Source organism: Rutilus rutilus (genome assembly GCF_951802725.1).
Source record: "Rutilus rutilus genome assembly, chromosome: 3".
Taxonomy (NCBI): Eukaryota; Metazoa; Chordata; class Actinopteri; order Cypriniformes; family Leuciscidae; genus Rutilus; species Rutilus rutilus.
In genome coordinates, this window is record NC_140211.1 from 17,338,459 (window position 1) to 17,355,354 (window position 16,896).

General features: G+C 37.7%; 2 protein-coding genes across 7 annotated transcripts in view; one reads left to right on the forward strand and one right to left on the reverse strand.

Moving 5' to 3' along the window:
• Window positions 1-913: 913 nt before the first annotated feature.
• ptgr1.1 (prostaglandin reductase 1, tandem duplicate 1) lies at window positions 914-5,720 on the reverse strand. Its single transcript, XM_084403424.1, has 9 exons — window positions 5,636-5,720; window positions 4,632-4,753; window positions 4,512-4,557; window positions 4,266-4,325; window positions 3,412-3,579; window positions 2,405-2,678; window positions 2,153-2,258; window positions 1,233-1,351; window positions 914-1,143 (listed from the first exon to the last, which is right to left on the reverse strand). The coding sequence occupies exons 2-9, from the start codon at window positions 4,735-4,737 to the stop codon at window positions 1,033-1,035; spliced, it is 990 nt and encodes a 329-aa protein (XP_084259550.1). The 5' UTR covers window positions 4,738-4,753; window positions 5,636-5,720; the 3' UTR covers window positions 914-1,032.
• A 7-nt stretch (window positions 5,721-5,727) lies between these two features.
• The window catches only part of LOC311286926 (DNA polymerase nu-like), a 45,349-nt gene continuing 34,180 nt past the window's right edge, over window positions 5,728-16,896 (forward strand). For 2 of the 6 annotated variants that reach the window (XR_014626673.1, XM_084403385.1), the window contains exons 1-6: window positions 5,947-6,030; window positions 11,384-11,530; window positions 11,658-11,739; window positions 12,534-13,315; window positions 13,650-13,771; window positions 16,060-16,581. Coding sequence is in view for 5 of the 6 variants with exons in the window: in XM_084403385.1 (XP_084259511.1) it covers window positions 11,416-11,530; window positions 11,658-11,739; window positions 12,534-13,315; window positions 13,650-13,771; window positions 16,060-16,581 (1,623 nt within the window). In the remaining variant the exon portion in view is untranslated. Of the gene's footprint in view, window positions 6,031-7,217; window positions 8,241-9,024; window positions 9,480-9,580; window positions 9,943-10,516; window positions 11,071-11,383; window positions 11,531-11,657; window positions 11,740-12,533; window positions 13,316-13,649; window positions 13,772-16,059; window positions 16,582-16,896 lie in introns of those variants that run through there. The other 4 variants (XM_084403384.1, XM_084403388.1, XM_084403386.1 and 1 more) reach the window with 4 other exon arrangements.

A 16,896-nucleotide genomic window follows, 5' to 3' on the forward strand; every position in this document is an offset into this window, starting at 1 on the left:
GGTTTTAAATGTTCCAGCTTCCAGAAGGATTGTAGTAAATATCATTCAACAGACATTCAAACATTATGAATATTACTGAGTTGTGTGGTAAACTTCAATGTTGGTTTGCGGATGAAAAGTGGTTTCATTTTCTGATTTGTTATCAGAAATATCAGAATACAACTTTTTAATGCACAGTCAGCATGACTTTGAAATTACCTGATAACCATGACACAGCATATAGCCTACTGTATTATCTACTATATAACAAAGGCGTCGACGCCTGAATCAAATCAATGTTGTTATTCCATATATACCATTAAAATAAGGTCTGTCATTCTAAAATATATTTAAATGCATTCTTAATCAAACACATGCAACACAAAAGCTACTACAATTTTGCAATGATGAAATACATGAATCTTTCCTTTGACTCTCCTTTATGAACATTTAGGCTACTAAGAACGACGATTCTTTCATCAATAGCCACAAGATGTCAGTGTTCACTAAAGTTTTAAAGGAGACGTACACATTTGTGTTGCGTCATTGTACGTCAACACCCAGTGGAGGTAGTAAAAATACGTACTTATTTTAAATTAGAATTTTTAAGCTCATGTAGATCCTCTGCTTTTATATCAAAATAACGTTCTTATAAAACGTGTCTTTTTAAAAACTTCCTTTAGAAAACTAAAAAGTTAGTAGTTGTCTCTTACTCTTTTACTGTTGTTGGAAACCTCGCCCCTTATAAACAGTTAAAAGGGAAGCCTAATCAGATTCTTAAGATAATGATTAGTTGGACATAGTGCCTTTATTGCAAAAAAAAAAAAAACATATAGAATAGATCGTGATGACTTGGCACTTTTTTTTTTTGTGGCATAAAAATCTTTTATTTCTGCTTTGTGCATATCTGTCCTGGATGAAAATGTGACACAAATTTACAAAAATCAACTTTATTTGTAAAACAAAATAAAGGACACAACATTATTAATGCAGAATCTATGCCTAAAATTACATGATTATTGTTATATGAGCAAACCACTGAAGCACTTGACATCAGACTTTAATGATGGCTTTCCCAATGTTTTCCCCCTGCAGCATCCCCATGAACGCAGCAGGCATGTTTTCAAACCCAACAGTGACATGTTCCTTGCACTTCAGCTTTCCCTGTAAACCGCCAAATCAAGAGAAACTGCATCATTATCCAAATAAGAATATTGAGATAAAGTTAATATCAACCAAGCATGCGGATGTACCTCTTGCATCCAGGTCAACATTCGCTTTAGAGACTCCTCATTTTTATTTTCCCACCTGCTCACCAAGAATCCTTCCATTTTCAGCTGCTTAAAAATCATGTGCATGTGTGGATAAGGACCTAAAAAGGACATACATATTATCACAGCTGTAAATGAACAGGAGTCTATGTCTACCCAATTCTTCATGTCTAATTTTATGCTTCAGTATTGGTGACTAAACTTTTTATGCATTGCTAATAGGTATTGACTCTATAGTGTAAAGGTCATTCAAAGCACCCTCTTCTGAGCTGTGTTCGAAATCTCCCCTATAACCTCATTCACTATTCCCTACATCACTCCACTAATATAGTCCACTTGAAGGAGTGAATAAAAGCGAATTCGGACACTGATTGCGCAAAAGGGCTGCTGTTTTTGTATAGTTTGTGCTTGAGGTTTAATAATCATTTGAAACTTATCAAACTGGCAACTCCAGTAGTATGGCAAATATTTATCTTGAACTCTATCAAGAAACTAGCATGTATAAACCTTATTTATATAATTTAATAATCAATTCAATTTTTTATTTGTACCAGTATGATATTAAGCTGTACCCACATTGGACCCGAGGTTTGGAAAATGGATGGATGGATGATTCACCTGTGAGCGGCATCTTCTGACGAGACGCGGGAATTCATTCAGAATGACCTTCACAGTGCATTATGGGTATTCTCTGGCCGTTAAGTGTACATCAGTTGTACACTCGTTATTGCAGTGCATTGTGGGATTGAATTAGTGCACTCGATAACGTCCACTATGGTTTCGGACACCACTACAAATGGCTGTCCTCCAAATAGTGCCCTATTTAAAGGTATAGGGGTTGATTTCGTACACAGCCCAGGTTAACAGCACCATGAGAATCACACACATAAAGAGACTCAAACCTGTTTGTGGGGTGGTGTCATTGTACATTGATATTCCTCCACAAACAGCAATACGACCAAAAGCCTTCATCTGCGGAATAGCAACACTCGAAAAAGGGCCGCCCACCTGGAAACCAAACCAAATCACTGAATAATCAAGATTACGTAGATGTCTAAAAAGAAAATAATTGAAAAGGCCCACAAAAAGGTATAGTTATTTGACAGTTAGTATTAGAAAATATATTAACCCTTTTAGTATCAGTCAGTTCTTACATTCTCAAAATAGCAGTCATATCCTTCAGGTGAAGCTTTCTTCAGTGCTTCTTCCAGTGATGGGACAGTCTTGTAGTTGAAGGCCTGGTCAAAGCCCAGTTCCTTCAGGTATGCCACCTTGTTATCACTTCCTGCAGATCCCACAACCTTGCAACCTTTAAGTTTGGCAATTTGACCGACTACAGAGCCCACCGCCCCTGCGGCTGCATTCACCAGTAAGGTTTCTCCTGGTTTAATGGCACAGACCTCCTCCAAACCGTAGAGTGCAGTCAGCCTGTGGCACAGAGTTAATTTTATTTATTATCTATTCATGTATCATTTTATCATATAAAGTTTGATTTCTATTTTGTGCCTCAAATAAAAGATCCAGTACAATTTGTAAAGAAGTTGAAATAGGATTGCATCAGAATTAAGGTCCATTCAGACCAGGAATGAAAACTATATTAGCACCCACACCAGCACAAACAGTATGGTTTTTACAAGGGTGGTCTGCCGCTTTAAATGCTTGAGCATTTTGATGTTGGTTAGGTTCTGATTGGCTGTCAAAGTTTCTTTCGTTCATCAACTGAAAAAAAAAAAATGGTCTGAAAGTGAATCCTAAAACATCGTTCCTCTATGTCGTTATCTTTATAGCTGCGGTGTAGACTTCCCTATTCTCATATGCCTTCTTTTTGTGAGCAGTCAGAAAAGAACACAAATCATTTGCTATCGGCCAAAAACACTTCTGAGAACATATGTTTAAAAGCGATCCAAAACTAATGACATTAAACAGAGAACATGTGGGCAACAAATGTTTGTCGCATAAAGCCAGAAGTGAGTAACAAATCACATCTACTTTTCCCAGAACTCGGTAATGTCTACTCACAACATCTGTGATGCTGTTTGATGTGCTCAAATGAAACATCAGATAATGATTTTTATCAATGTGGATTAAGCCTTTGACCTACCTTTCCAAGACCATTTGTAAAAGAAGCAATTGTGGGTTTGAAAGAAGGAGTGGGTCTTACCCTGGCATGCCAATGGCTCCGATGGCATGGGAGAGGGGGACATCTTGAGGCCAGTCAACTAAGATTTTGGTGAGATCACTCCCATCTGACACAGTATGTGTTCTCCAACCACATCGACCAACCACATGGCAGCCCACGGGAAATGAAGGATTATTACTTTGAATCACCCTATAGTCAAAATAGAAGAAAGAAGAGACTTTGATTGGAAAATTTAATTATCACATTAAGTAGGTAAATATTTTTTGAAAGTGGTTTATAAATCACCAACTCCAATAAGTTTATAGTTGGCATGAAATGGAAGTTGCGATAAACGTATAAGTGAAATAACTTGTAGAACAAGAAAAACTGTAAGGTGAGACTTGATTTTGTCCTTGTGACTCATGTGAGTGAGAGATTGTCCTGATGTCGCAAGAGAGAGGGGAAGTTACTTTCATTAAAGATTACAAGGGCACATTATTTAAAAAAATAATGAGGTGCACAGATAAATGATTTATAACAAACATTTCAATATTCCATAAAAATAAGAATGGTCTATGTTGATTCTGTGACTTTAAAAAGGAGAGACATTGTCCCATTTAAAAGAAACATTGTATAAACACAAACTGGTTTTAAATGGTTTCTTAAAGTATGAACAGTTTAAACAGTCATTACTTTAAACATCGTGCCAGTTCTTGATCTAACTATCTAATGGTCAGTGATGGTAAATGAGTTGCAGATGCATTTCTTTTCGAATGATAACCAGACGGTTGGAAAGATCCCATTTTACACTGACTTTACACTTTTGCAGTCTTTGATGAGAGGGATTGAACAGGATGAAGCCAACTGTTATTGAACTGAATAGCTATTTCTCTTACTTGGCAACTTGAGTTCCGATCATCACGTCTCCTGCTTGCATTCGAACACGACTGTATGGTCTAGAAGAAATTAAAAAGATAAAATTGTATATTTAGGGTAAATAAAAATGAATGCCACAAACATTTCACAGAAATAAAACAAGGAATGATTTTCAAACAAGCAGGATCAGTATAACATTATTGCATGTATTCAGGCCCTTAAATGCAGATATTGGTGCACCTGCTTATTACAGCTTTCTAACTTACCGCATGTAAGGGTCCACACTAAGGAACAGTGCCTCCAGAAGAACCTCTGAAGTGCAAGAATAAATTACATTTAATAGAGCAAATATGAAAAATATAATGTGAAATTTAAAGAGCACAAACCTCCATCTCTGGGCTCAGAAAGCTTCTCTAGTTTCAGCTCAAAGTCAGTGTCTTTGGGAAAGCCCTCAAAGTGCTGCTTCAGAACCCAGGTTTTGGCTTGAGTCATGGCTCTTTGTTTGGAACTGTAAAAGCAAACAAAAATAATATTGCATACATAAGTTAGCACATGCAAAGTGTAAAAAGAAGGTAGTGCAACTTTCAGAACAACAGACTGCGTTTTAATTTGCTTACACATCACATAAGCATAAAAAAAGTAGCATAACTAGTTTGTATGATATAAGTAACCGTAATAAAAGAAGTAATATAAGGGAACGACGCCTCGAGGTGCCATCCCAAACAGGCACAAAATCACTCACTGAAATTTTCCTGGACTGTTCCCAACTGGTGGAATGATCTGTCTATCTCAATTCGAGCAGCTGAGTCTTTAGCCATTTTCAAAAAATGTCTAAAGACACATTTTTTTCGTCAGCACCTGACCAATTAATACTACTTACCGTTTCTATTCTATTAGTTTTGTTTTTCTGATTAAAACAAAAAAACTTCTTTGTGTAGTGCTAGACTAACTGAGACTTGTTACAGCACTTGTATACTGTCTGTTGCCCTCTTGCTGGTCTTATTCCTTCTATTGTTCTCCTCATTTGTAAGTCGCTTTTGATAAAAGCGTCTGTTAAATGATTAGATGTAAATGTAAGTAACCATTCTTCTTTTCTTTTAATGGCTGTTGGCAACCCCACTTAAGAGCAGCACGTTAAGTGTGGAGCATGATAGTGACAAAACAACTAGTGATTAAAAATACAACAACAACAACAAAAAACAATATGCATATACTTTACTATATCAATATGTAAATCCTATTTATTAAACCTTTTGCTTTCAAATAATTGACAATTGCATAATAGACTTTATACTGTGCTTGAAGCATTCTTTAGTATTGCCTTAAGTTAAGTGTTACATTTTCAATATTCAGAAAACTTAATTCTTGAAATAACCATAAGTATACATACCCGTTAATGTACACAAAGCTCTCTATAGTTCTATACTTCCTAGTGTTGCGCAGATAACTTGTTTAAGGCCCTCCCACTGCTACATATTGGCTGAATCTCAATCATGTGATCTTCTGTATTGATCTGATTGGCTGACTTGATTTGTCAATCATCTTCATTGAAGAGGCTTCTGATTTTTTCCTCTCAGTAAGTCAACATCTATTTTTTATACAGTTTTAAGCAGCATTATAATATTATTCCAAACTCTGTGGCAATAAATAAGCTTTTGAAATAATATAATGCGAGAAACCACCCACCCCCACGTGATGTGACGAAAGCAAGCGCGGGCATTTCGGAAGTGTGGCACGCCAGAAAGACTGCAATACATCAACACGCAAACTGTGCTGTTTTAAAAGGTAGGGATATTTTTTATTATATACTGCTTTGTGACATACATATCAAAGTCCGTTTTAACTGATTTGTGGCAAATGTATTAGCGGTTGTACTCAGATATTTAACAAGCAAGATAAAGAGCTCGGTTTAACGGCTCTTGATTTTCAAAATATTGTATTTATCTGATATTCTGACGTTAAAGCTGAAGCAACTTTGACTTTAGCTGTCTTTGAGGTATTGGTCATGACCATAGACTGTAGGGGAAAAAAAGAAAAAGAAAACGTTTTGTGGAAACTGCTTTTTCCAAATCTGTTTTTCACAGAAGAACATTTCAGGCTAAATTACCACAGCGAGATATTACTGTCATATATCAGTCGCTTTCATCACGTCCAGCTGCAGCAAACGTAACGTTAACGTTATGTGGGTTTACTTGTCTATGCTGAAAGGCTCTAGATGAGAAACTAAAAATAAGTGCACTTTGACTGATGAAACTTTGATTAAAAGCTGAGCAAAGCAACATGTTTGTTTATAACCTATAACCTGTCCACCTGAAATTGTTAAACTTTGAATTTAATTATAGTTGTTTGGTCTTTGAATATAACTTTAGCTTACACAGGTTGTTACAAGCGGTGCGAGACTATACAAATTCTGTTTCAATAGTAACTTACTGGTAATTTTTTGTTTTGATTGTAAAAATGGTTTCAATTCTAAAAATATTTATGTAACATATGTAATCCTTATTTGGATGGGTAGGTAAATTAATGTGTGTGTGTGTGTGTGTGTGTAAAATAAATAAATTACTCCTTGATGTTAAATAATAAGAAATGTTTCTTGAGCACCAAATCAGCATATTAAAATGATTTCTGAAGGATCAAGCTACACTGAAGACTGGAGTAATAATGCAAAAAATTCAGCTTTACCACTTTTTATTTATTTTTATATATATATATATTTTATAATTGTAATAATGTTTCCACAACATTACTATTTTTACTATATTTCGATTAAATAAATGCATAAGACAATTCTTTCAAAAACATTTGTAAAAATTGTACCGACCCCAAACTTTTGAACGGTAGGTTGTGTGTGTGTGTTTTCCAGTTTGCACACAGTACAGTATTTTGCAGCACTCAACCCGGTGGGACCTCCTTTTGTGAATGCGTATAATAAGTCAGGCTTGCCATAAATGTCCTTTGACTATCTGCCTTAGGTTAACTGAATATCTGACGTGTGAGCCGAGTTCACATAAGCAGACATGCTGGATGGGGCTCAGTTCGTTGAGGCATTGTCACGGTTGGGTTACCCACGGGCGTCTGTGCTGAAAGGTTCTGAATTTGACTGGTTATTTGACACCGCACCAGAAAACCTGCACCTTTTACGTGTCGTCTGCAACCGCCTAAACCGCAGCAATGTTCTAACGCCAGAGGAATTGCAAGCATACAAGGCACTCCGGGAGTCTGGTAAGCCCATCTTGGATGAGGCGACTCTGGCTGAGCTGCTTAAAACCTGCTTGCCCGTTGATGGAGGTGTAGGGTCACAGGGCTGTTCTGCGCTGGGTGGAGAGGGAAATGTAACAATTGAGGACCTCGAGACAGAACTTCAAGCTCTCCGCGAGGAAAAGCAGCTAAAACAACGCAGACTCAACAAGCTGCAGATGCTAGCTACCAACTGGGGTGCGAACTCCTCTGCATCCCAAGCACTGCTGCAGGAAGGAGGCAGTGTGGTAAAAGATGCCAACTCTGCCTTGGCTGCTGAAAACGCATGCACCAACTCAGCAGTAGAGAACTTGTCAAAGGAGACCACCAAACTGGCTGGCTTTTTCCAAACCAGCCCTCATTTCCTTAGGAGTAAAGATGGAGCCGCTCCACCTTTAGTTCCTCAATCAGGAACCCCAGTACTCCCCTCTCAGTTGTCTCTAGAGCCGTTCCTCCAGCAACAGGAGCAATTCACCAAAGCGTTGGCTGCCTACACTCAGCGTCAGTTCTTTCAGGGCATCTCGGACATGATGGAGAGCTCCACATTCAATCGCTGCCAGCTGACAAATCTGAGCTGCTGCAGTGAGAATGAGGAAGAAGAGAATGACGGACTAGTGGAGCTCAGGAGGAAAGAGATGGCACAACTCCAGTGGGCATATATAGTGGCACAGTACCAGCTGGTGAAAGAGAGGGCAGAGGAGCGTGGTGACAAAGCAGCAAAAGAGTGGCTCATCCAGCAAATGAACAGCAGCACAGAGGTAAACACGTTTTACTGCTGATACTTTTTTATTGCAAACTGTGTATTTCCTTTGGTCCTTTATTTTTCAAGAATAGTAAAGTTGAACAGAAGCAAATACTTTTCTTTTTTTTTTTTTTTTTTTTTATTCAGCAAGGATTGATGAAATGTGACAGTAGAGACATTCATAATGTTACTAAAGAGTTATATTTCAAGTAAATGCTGTTCTTTTGAACTTTCTATTCATCAAAGAATCCTGAAAAAATTGAATCGCTGTTTCAACAAAAATATAACAATAACAATGTTTTTAACATTGAACATATTAATAAATGTTTCTTTAGGACCATATCAGCATATTAGAATGATTTCTAAAGGATCATGTGACACTAAAGACTAGAGTAATGGAAAAAATAGAAAAAAAGATTTTAAGTTTTAATATTTCACAATATTACTGTTTTTACTGTATTTTTGGTCAAATAAATGCAGCCTTGATGAGCATAAGAAACTTCTTTCAAAAACATAAAAAAAATCTTACCAACCTCAATCTTTTGAAAGGTAGTACATTGAGTTTTAGTTATTTAGTATTAGATCATAGCTGACATCCATTTTGTAGATGTGTGAAACAGCTTTTTAACCAACATGTTACCAACCAAATTTGGTTGTAGATAAACACACTGTGCTAGGAGAAGAAACTTGTGCATGTGACTTTTAAATAATGATACAGTTGAGGCATTATTTTCTGTCTCTTCTTGGAATGGGTATACCCATAAATGTTTCTAATTTTCATTCTTCCCTCCCTCTCGTAGTCTCTGTGCTACTCACGTGTGAGCAGGCTTGAGCCTGATCTACGCTCTGAGATCCTCTCAATTCAGTCTGAAATTCAGTCTCTAATGTTAGACCCAGTCCGCTGCGCATTACGAGACTGTGCCCGCCTCCTTAACATCCCTGTGGTGCGTGGTGACCTCACTCTTCAAGTAGCCAGGCAAAATTACTACAGCTCCAGACAGAGCGAAGTTCGCAACCAGCTTCTCAGTCAGAAGGCCTTCTTTGAACTTGTGCGTCTGGCCCAGGATGCTGAGCTCCTTCGGGGGAAGAGGGTGATGGAGCAGCTTGATGAAATGGTGAAGAGGCTGAAGGGGGCAGCAGAAGCTGCTAGTCAGAGAGAAAACACTCTGACACAACCTCACTTGACTCAAGTCCCCTACCTTGGTCCTAATGCTAAACAACAGATCATAAGCTCCAAAGACACAGCCTTTAGCAGGTAGTCAACCATGTGTGGAGAGAAGTTAATTTACAGTTTTTTACAGTGTAATGCAGGTTGAGATTTTATATCTCATCTTATATCCCATGTTCATCCTTCAGGTTGCTGCAGATGCTCGAGATGGGTAAGGCCTCCACGGAAAGAGAGGATCCATTCCAAACATACGGTAGGCTGGAAACAGCAGCCTCCAACCTACAGGAGAATCAGGTCAATGTACGAGAGGCTTTGGATGGGGCCAGACGAGAGCAAGCCTTTACTGGAGCCCGGTTAGAAAGTGACCAAGATGCGCTCGACCAAGTGGCGTACTCTGACATTGTGCAGCCTCTCCTGAGGCCGCAGGTATGTGCTACAGCCACATCTGCACTGGAGCTCTGCCCTCATGCACAGGTATGTCTTTCTTGTCTTTCCTTTTTCTCAACCTTACCGCCATTTTCTACATCATCCCTTGTGAATCCCAAGAAACGTGAGCAGATTCATTTGTCAACATTCATGACTTGTAAAAAGCATGCACCTCTCATCATTATTTGGTGGTGGATTTTTCTGCATAGTAATTTTGTTTTGTTGCTGTTTTAAGACGTGGTGTTTTCATTCTTTGTGAAAAGATTCAAAATTGTCTGGCTTCTGTATTCTTTCCTGTCACTGCAACACCTCACTATCTGTGAAACACATTTTATTGGACTGTGATATTTGTTTTGTCCTCTGAGAACAGTTTTGTTCTGCTGACACCCTTAAAGCTTTTTAACAAAGTTAGTCCAGAATCACTTTTAGAGTTTTAAATGGACCTTAAATTTGAGTTGTTTTACCTATTTTTATATTTTAACCTGGATTGGCCATGACATTTAATACAATTCAAAATCATTTTCAAAATTCAAAATACTATATTCAACACACATAATATTTAATTTCTCCTCTTCACTTCTCATTTGAATGATTACCTTATTAGCAGTGAATTGGATCAGTTTGTAGTTATGATCAGGGTTTATTAGAAGTTTAAATCCTCTCCGTCTGACTTGTTCCAACCTACTCTCTCTGTTCAGGAGCTCACAATTGTTCTAGATGAGCTGGAGGTCAAGCAGAAGACCTTGTACACACTTCTTCAGGACATAGTTGGAGACTTGAAGGCCAAGCGAGGGAGACTTGAACGCAGTGCCTCCCTGAGGAGAGAGAGGGAACTGTATGTCTATTTCCATCTGGACCCAAGACTGCTCAGTAGAGCAGTGAGAGATATAGAGGCTCGAGCAGGAATGTAGAATCAGATCTCCTTTGTCTTCACCAGCCAACATATACAGAGCAAAAATATGGCTGACTGAGAAATGAATGTTAGATGCAGATTAGGACATGGACCATTGTTGCTTCTATGTTGTCGAGCTCCATAGATCTTATATTCTCATGTATTATTCTTTATTAATCTGCTAAAAGTTAATGTTCTTTAGGTATGTCAAATTTGTGTTCAATGCCTACATTTTCACATTAATTTGCTTTTGTACTTTTACAAATGAGCCACACCTTGTATAAATAATGGTGCTTGTATATGTTTGGTGATTAAACAGTTCTATCTCTGTGAATAAACGTGTAATTTCAGTGTTAGAGCAAATCTTTTTTTGTGTGTGTGTTTCAAACTTGAAAAAAATGCAGTTTTTTTTTTTTTTTGCTTCAACGCAGTTAAGAATTTAATCTTATTAAAAAGACCACAAGAAAACACCAGTCGACTATGTATGTGTATTATCTTGTGATAGATATGAGTTGACTGACAGACATTGGAACAATGGATTTACTCATATATTGTGTAGTGGAAGAGTATGACAGCAGTGTTGCTTGTGCACATTTGATCCCTTTACTGTCAGATTTCAATCCAGCACCTCTTCTTAAATTGCACTGCTATTTTTCTGCATATGTGACTACAGGGTTAAGACAGACTAGGAGAGCAGGAAATGAGATGGAGAACTACCTCTGCAGCAGTCTGAACGCAGATCCTCTCTCTGCAGCTGCACAGAGCATCATGGCAGCCCTTCAGTTCCAGTATGTGCACAGAGCAGACAGAAGCAGAGCTAGTGAGTTAGAAACATTCCAACAATATTATTAACTTGAGACTAGTTATGGCCAATAGAAGTTTGTATTTTATTGGTTTGTTCACACTCAACTGTCTGTCTGAGGGAATCTGTTAATTCAAAATTACAGCCTTGAGTAGTAGAGGCTTCAGACTGTCTCAGCATCAGGGCAGAGATGACAGAAATCAAGAGATCTGCACAGGGAAAATCAGGTGAGTAGTAAGGGTTTTAGATAAGTTTTGTACATACAGTACTGTGCAAAAGTCTTAGGCATGTTAATACCAAAAATTGTTTTAAGTCAGTTATTTATATCTTTTGCTGTAGTGTGTCAGTAGGAAATATCAGTTTACATTTCCAAACATTCTTTTTGCCATTAATTGTAATAATCCAGTGAGATTTGTGTATGCACAAGGAATCTGACAACAGCCGGTATGATCTGATCTCACCATCATCGATAATGTCTGTGATTACATGAAGAAACCAAAAAAACTACAGTACTGTGAAAAGTACTGGCACTTGTGTTAAAATGCTGTAAAGTGAGAATGCTTTCAAAAATAAAATCACAAATTGAATTTATTTATGATTTAACTTCTATTAACTAATTCAAATCAATACATGATGTAACGACCCTTTGCGTTTAAAACGGCTTTTGTCCAGGTACACTTGCGCATAGTTTTTCAGGTAGCTTTGCAGGAAGGTTTCTTCAAGCATCTTGGAGACGTTCCCGCAGTTCTTCTGGATTTAGTCTGTTTCAGTTTTTTCTGTTTCTTCATGTAATCACAGACGGACTCGTTACTCATTAACATGCATAAGACTTTTGCACAGTACTGTATATTGAGCCAACAATACTTTATATATTATTTTCATTACTGCAAATATAATGTTTGTTCATTTGACTGTTTTGAACTTAAAATGCTGATTGTCTTTGCCTTGAACAAATTAACATTGATAGTATTTATTCTCTGATCGTGTTATCTTTTGATTCATGTGTTCTTTGTCTCTTTAGAGACTTGGACTTAAACAATCTGGCAGAAGATTCAAACCACTTCATGCTAAGGGATGAGACCAGTAATGAGAGGTTTGCACTCTACAATGCTGGTGATATTGTAAAGCCCAACACCCAGCCTCATATACCAGTAGCACAGGGAGAAAACAGTTTATGCTTGTTCCGATTTAATAGCATGGGGAGCCCTCAGGCTAGACCAGACATTATGACAGAAGCAGAGACCCATAAACCGACCTTGGGTAAAAGGCGGTGGATTCAACCAGCAAGCCCCACTGAAAAAGGCCCAGTAGGTTGTAATCAACATGAGGCTACCTCAGTGAAGAAGATCAGCTTTAGCCAGCTTACATTGCCTGCTAACAACTGTCATCCAGCATCCGAAGAAGAGTGCCAAAGGATTGATAATGCGAACAAGCAGAGTAAGAATGGACAGATAGACCAATTTTGGAGCTGTCGGTCAGGGTTGACCGAGAAAGATAACTGTGATTCTGTTTGTGAGGAAAGCTCAAAAGAGGCCAGAGCTGACAAAGCTGTGTTCATACAAGTGCAGCATAATAGTTTTATATCTAATGCAGATCTGGAGATCAGCCATTGCCAGCAAGATAATCGAAGCTCTGAATTGTCAGCTCCAGTGGAAAGTTGTGCATATGCCAAAAGATGTGGGAGCATCTCTGTTTTTGAATGTGAGCAAGACGCACCTGTTAGGCCAGGTGAAATACTGGACTCAGTGAGGGAGAAAGAAGACAGCGACTCAGAAAGAAGAGAGATTACCAAGAGCAGAACTAGTAAGTACAGCGCTTGATGGACTTCTAGACAATACAAATACATATTAAAAAAAATACTTATTCTTTGTATTGTATATTCTCCCAGTGTTCCTGCTTTAACTAGGCTGAAAATGTCTTCATTTGCAAACAAATTGTAAACCAGTTCTTGATCAAACCGATTTCAGAGTGTTATCAAGATAATTATAAATAATTTGTGAATTGATGTTTAAAATTGTTTTAGATGGTGTATAGCACATTGCAGGACATGTCAACATTCCATAAATACAAGCTAATGATACAACAAACAGACACTACCCACTGGACAGAAATTAGCTTCTTTTTATTGTACATGCAGGCTCTCCCAAGCCAGATGAGAATGCAATCCTGATGCCTGTTGAAGAGAGAACTGGAAAGATGGAGTCCACAGTACACCCCACCAGTGGTGGTGTGCAGCACAGCATCCAGCCCCACTCTCAGGTAATGCACATACTCACTCCAGAGGAGAGAGAAGGCAGTCCTGGCTGTGTTATGTCCTCAGAGAGGTCATTTTTAGTCTAATTTTCTGTATCATTTACCCCCCCCCCCCACACACACACACACACACACACACACACAATTTCAGTTCATATTTTTTTTGTCCTGACCTTTCTAAGCTGCAAAGAACTTTTCATCTACGAGGTGTATTCTGTGTGAGACTCTAAAGTGATAAGGGAATGCAGCTGGTCTTTTAGGGATCAGTTAACATGTAAATGTTTTGAGCATGAGGATCTCTCTCTACTCAGAAGGCTCAGAGTAGTCCATTAGCAGTGCTGCAATGTGGGAATGAAGATAAAGCATCAATATTGTAAGTTTCCTTTGTACAGAGAAGAAAAAACGAAAACTTCCCTGGAGTTATAAACAGTGTTGGGTATTTACTTAAAAAAAGTAATTAGTTATAGTTACTAGTTACTTCTCACAAAAAGTAACTGAGTTACATCATTACAAAAGTAATTAATTACCAGGGAAAGTAACTATTGCATTTCTTAAAAAAAAAAAAGTTTAAATATGTGAAATAACTTGGATACCCCCAATATTAAATATGTTAAATGAATGAAATGGACACTAAATAGAATAAATTATTATTATAAAACATTGTATACTAATCTACACTATTTTAATGTTGCTGTGGGACAATGTGAGAGACACCTATTAAATTAAATATTAAAATATTATCATTACTATAGTGGAACAACAAAACACAATAGATGGTTTAGAACTTTTAATATTTATTGCACAGACCACAACTGGCCAACAAATAAGTCTAAAAATAAATAATGTACCAAAAATAAATAACTAGTAATAAAAATATACATATTTAAAATGATAAAACTCACACACCTTTACAACTTGTAAACACATAACCTTCTTGAAGTATTTTCTTCCTCACAAAAGTAAACAGTTTAACAAAAAGTGCTCTCAATGTAATACTGAACAATGTACCAACATAAATAATAATAATAAAATATAACATTTTGGGGTTTTATTTTTATAACCTACAGAGAACGTCATCATCAGAGGTTATTTAAGCCAAATTCTAGTCGTATTTGCCGCACGTGTTCACAACCGGTTTTCTTTGAACGTTTCCTGCAGGTTATTTTGGAGTCCAAAAATGTTATTACCATGTAAACTAATTAAAACGTTGCAAATGATACCAATATGCTACAGAGATTATTCTAATGCTGAAATGTGTAATTTATTTATAAACAAAGTATATATTATGCTCGGACACATTCGGTCTCTCGCGCACTGTCGAGCGTGCTCTCGGACACACTCGGTCTCTCGCGCGCACTGTCGAGCGTGTTCGCAGCTTTCGCCTCGCTTTTATCCAGTCCGGCGCCTCATAAACACACACACACACACACACACACACCAGAGAAAAAACTTTGCAGGTCCAATGGCTGAGAGAGAGCCTACTCGGATGAAAACCGCTTCAGTGAGCTCAATTATAGTAACGCCACATTTTATCGTCAGTAACGGAGGAAACAGTAATTAGTTTGATTACTCGTTACTGAAAAAAAGAACGCCGTTAGTAACGCCGTTTATTTATAATGCAGTTATTCTCATCACTGGTTATAAAGTACAAAGCATCAGAGTGATGAACTGACAATAAACTAGCATACACGCACATACAATGTTGTATTACAATCCAAAGGACAGCATTCTTTCACCTGCTCACAGACTTATCTAGACAGAGATATGTTCTATAAAGGATAAACATTAAAAAGCCCATATTATCTGTGGATCAATTATCTAGTGTGCAAGAATGTTTTGATCCTGAGTGCTTGTAGCTTTTTTTAAAACTTCTTTCAAGGTGAAACCGCATGCTAATGAATAATGGAAATCTCTTACTGCAGATGTCTGTTACATAAAGAATCACAGGGGTCGTTTAGAGGTTGAGAAGTGTCAGACAAAGACTTGTCCTTGCAGTGATAAAAGTGTGGGTGAATCAGCCTGAAAACTGCTTTAGAGAGCTTTATTAGTGACAGCCTGGGAACTGTGTGTGCATATTCTCTTTTTGAAGCAGATTTGTCTGGCACTGACATCCACACTCTGAATAGAGGGTTGCGTGTGGATGGCTGTCTGCTGCCGATTTAAGCTTTCTGGTGTTATGGAATTGACTTTATTTGCATTGCTTTTGTTACATATTCTCTTCACATGTGAATAAGAGTGTGAACTCAAATGTCCTCTTCTTAAACTCTGCCTGCATTTGTTTTCTTGTCATACAGGCTGGTGAGGGTAAATCTTTTCCAAAGCATATTAGAAAATGGGAACCCCCTGGACCCTTACAGGAAGCTCTTAAGATCACTTCATCCCAGGAGTTGTGTGATAAGACACTTAGAAACCCAACATTCTGCCATGCAAAAGTAAAGGGCTCAGTGCCGCTCTTAAAACCAAAAGCTCCACAGTCTGGTGTCAAGAGGCAGAGACATCCCCTCAGACCCCCGAAAGAATCTAAGAGGCAAGGATGCAATAAACCGAATAACTTCAAACTCCCCAAGCCCTCCGATCCAAGTCTGTCAGGATCCAAAATAAGCGATCAAATGTCTTCAGAAACAGATATAAAAGAAGATGGAACCACAGCAACCTCTAGAGGGGCTTTTAGTTTGATTTCTGATCCCAGGGTGTGTGACACAGGCCGTCTCTCACAAGAGGATAGAGAATGTATGTTAGAGGAGGTTGGAAAAGCGAAAGCATTAGCTGTCACCATGGTATACCAAGATGGCACCATACAACTGGACCCAGAACAGGTGTGTTTACAGATTTATTCAATGATATTCATCTAAATAAGTTTGGAGAAGGAAAGCATTGATTGTGGGCTTTAGTCATTTTTAAAAAGAAATAAATGCTTAATTTCAGCAAGGATGTATTAAATTGATCAAAAGTTACAGTAAACACATTTATAATGTTACAAAACATTTCTAATTTCAAATCATATATTTTTTTTTTCTCCTGTAAAAAATATGTATCACCATTTCCACGAAAAATGGAATGTTTTCAACATTTATAATAAGAAATATTTCTTCAGCACCAATTCAGGAGTAATGGCTGCTGAAAATTCAGCT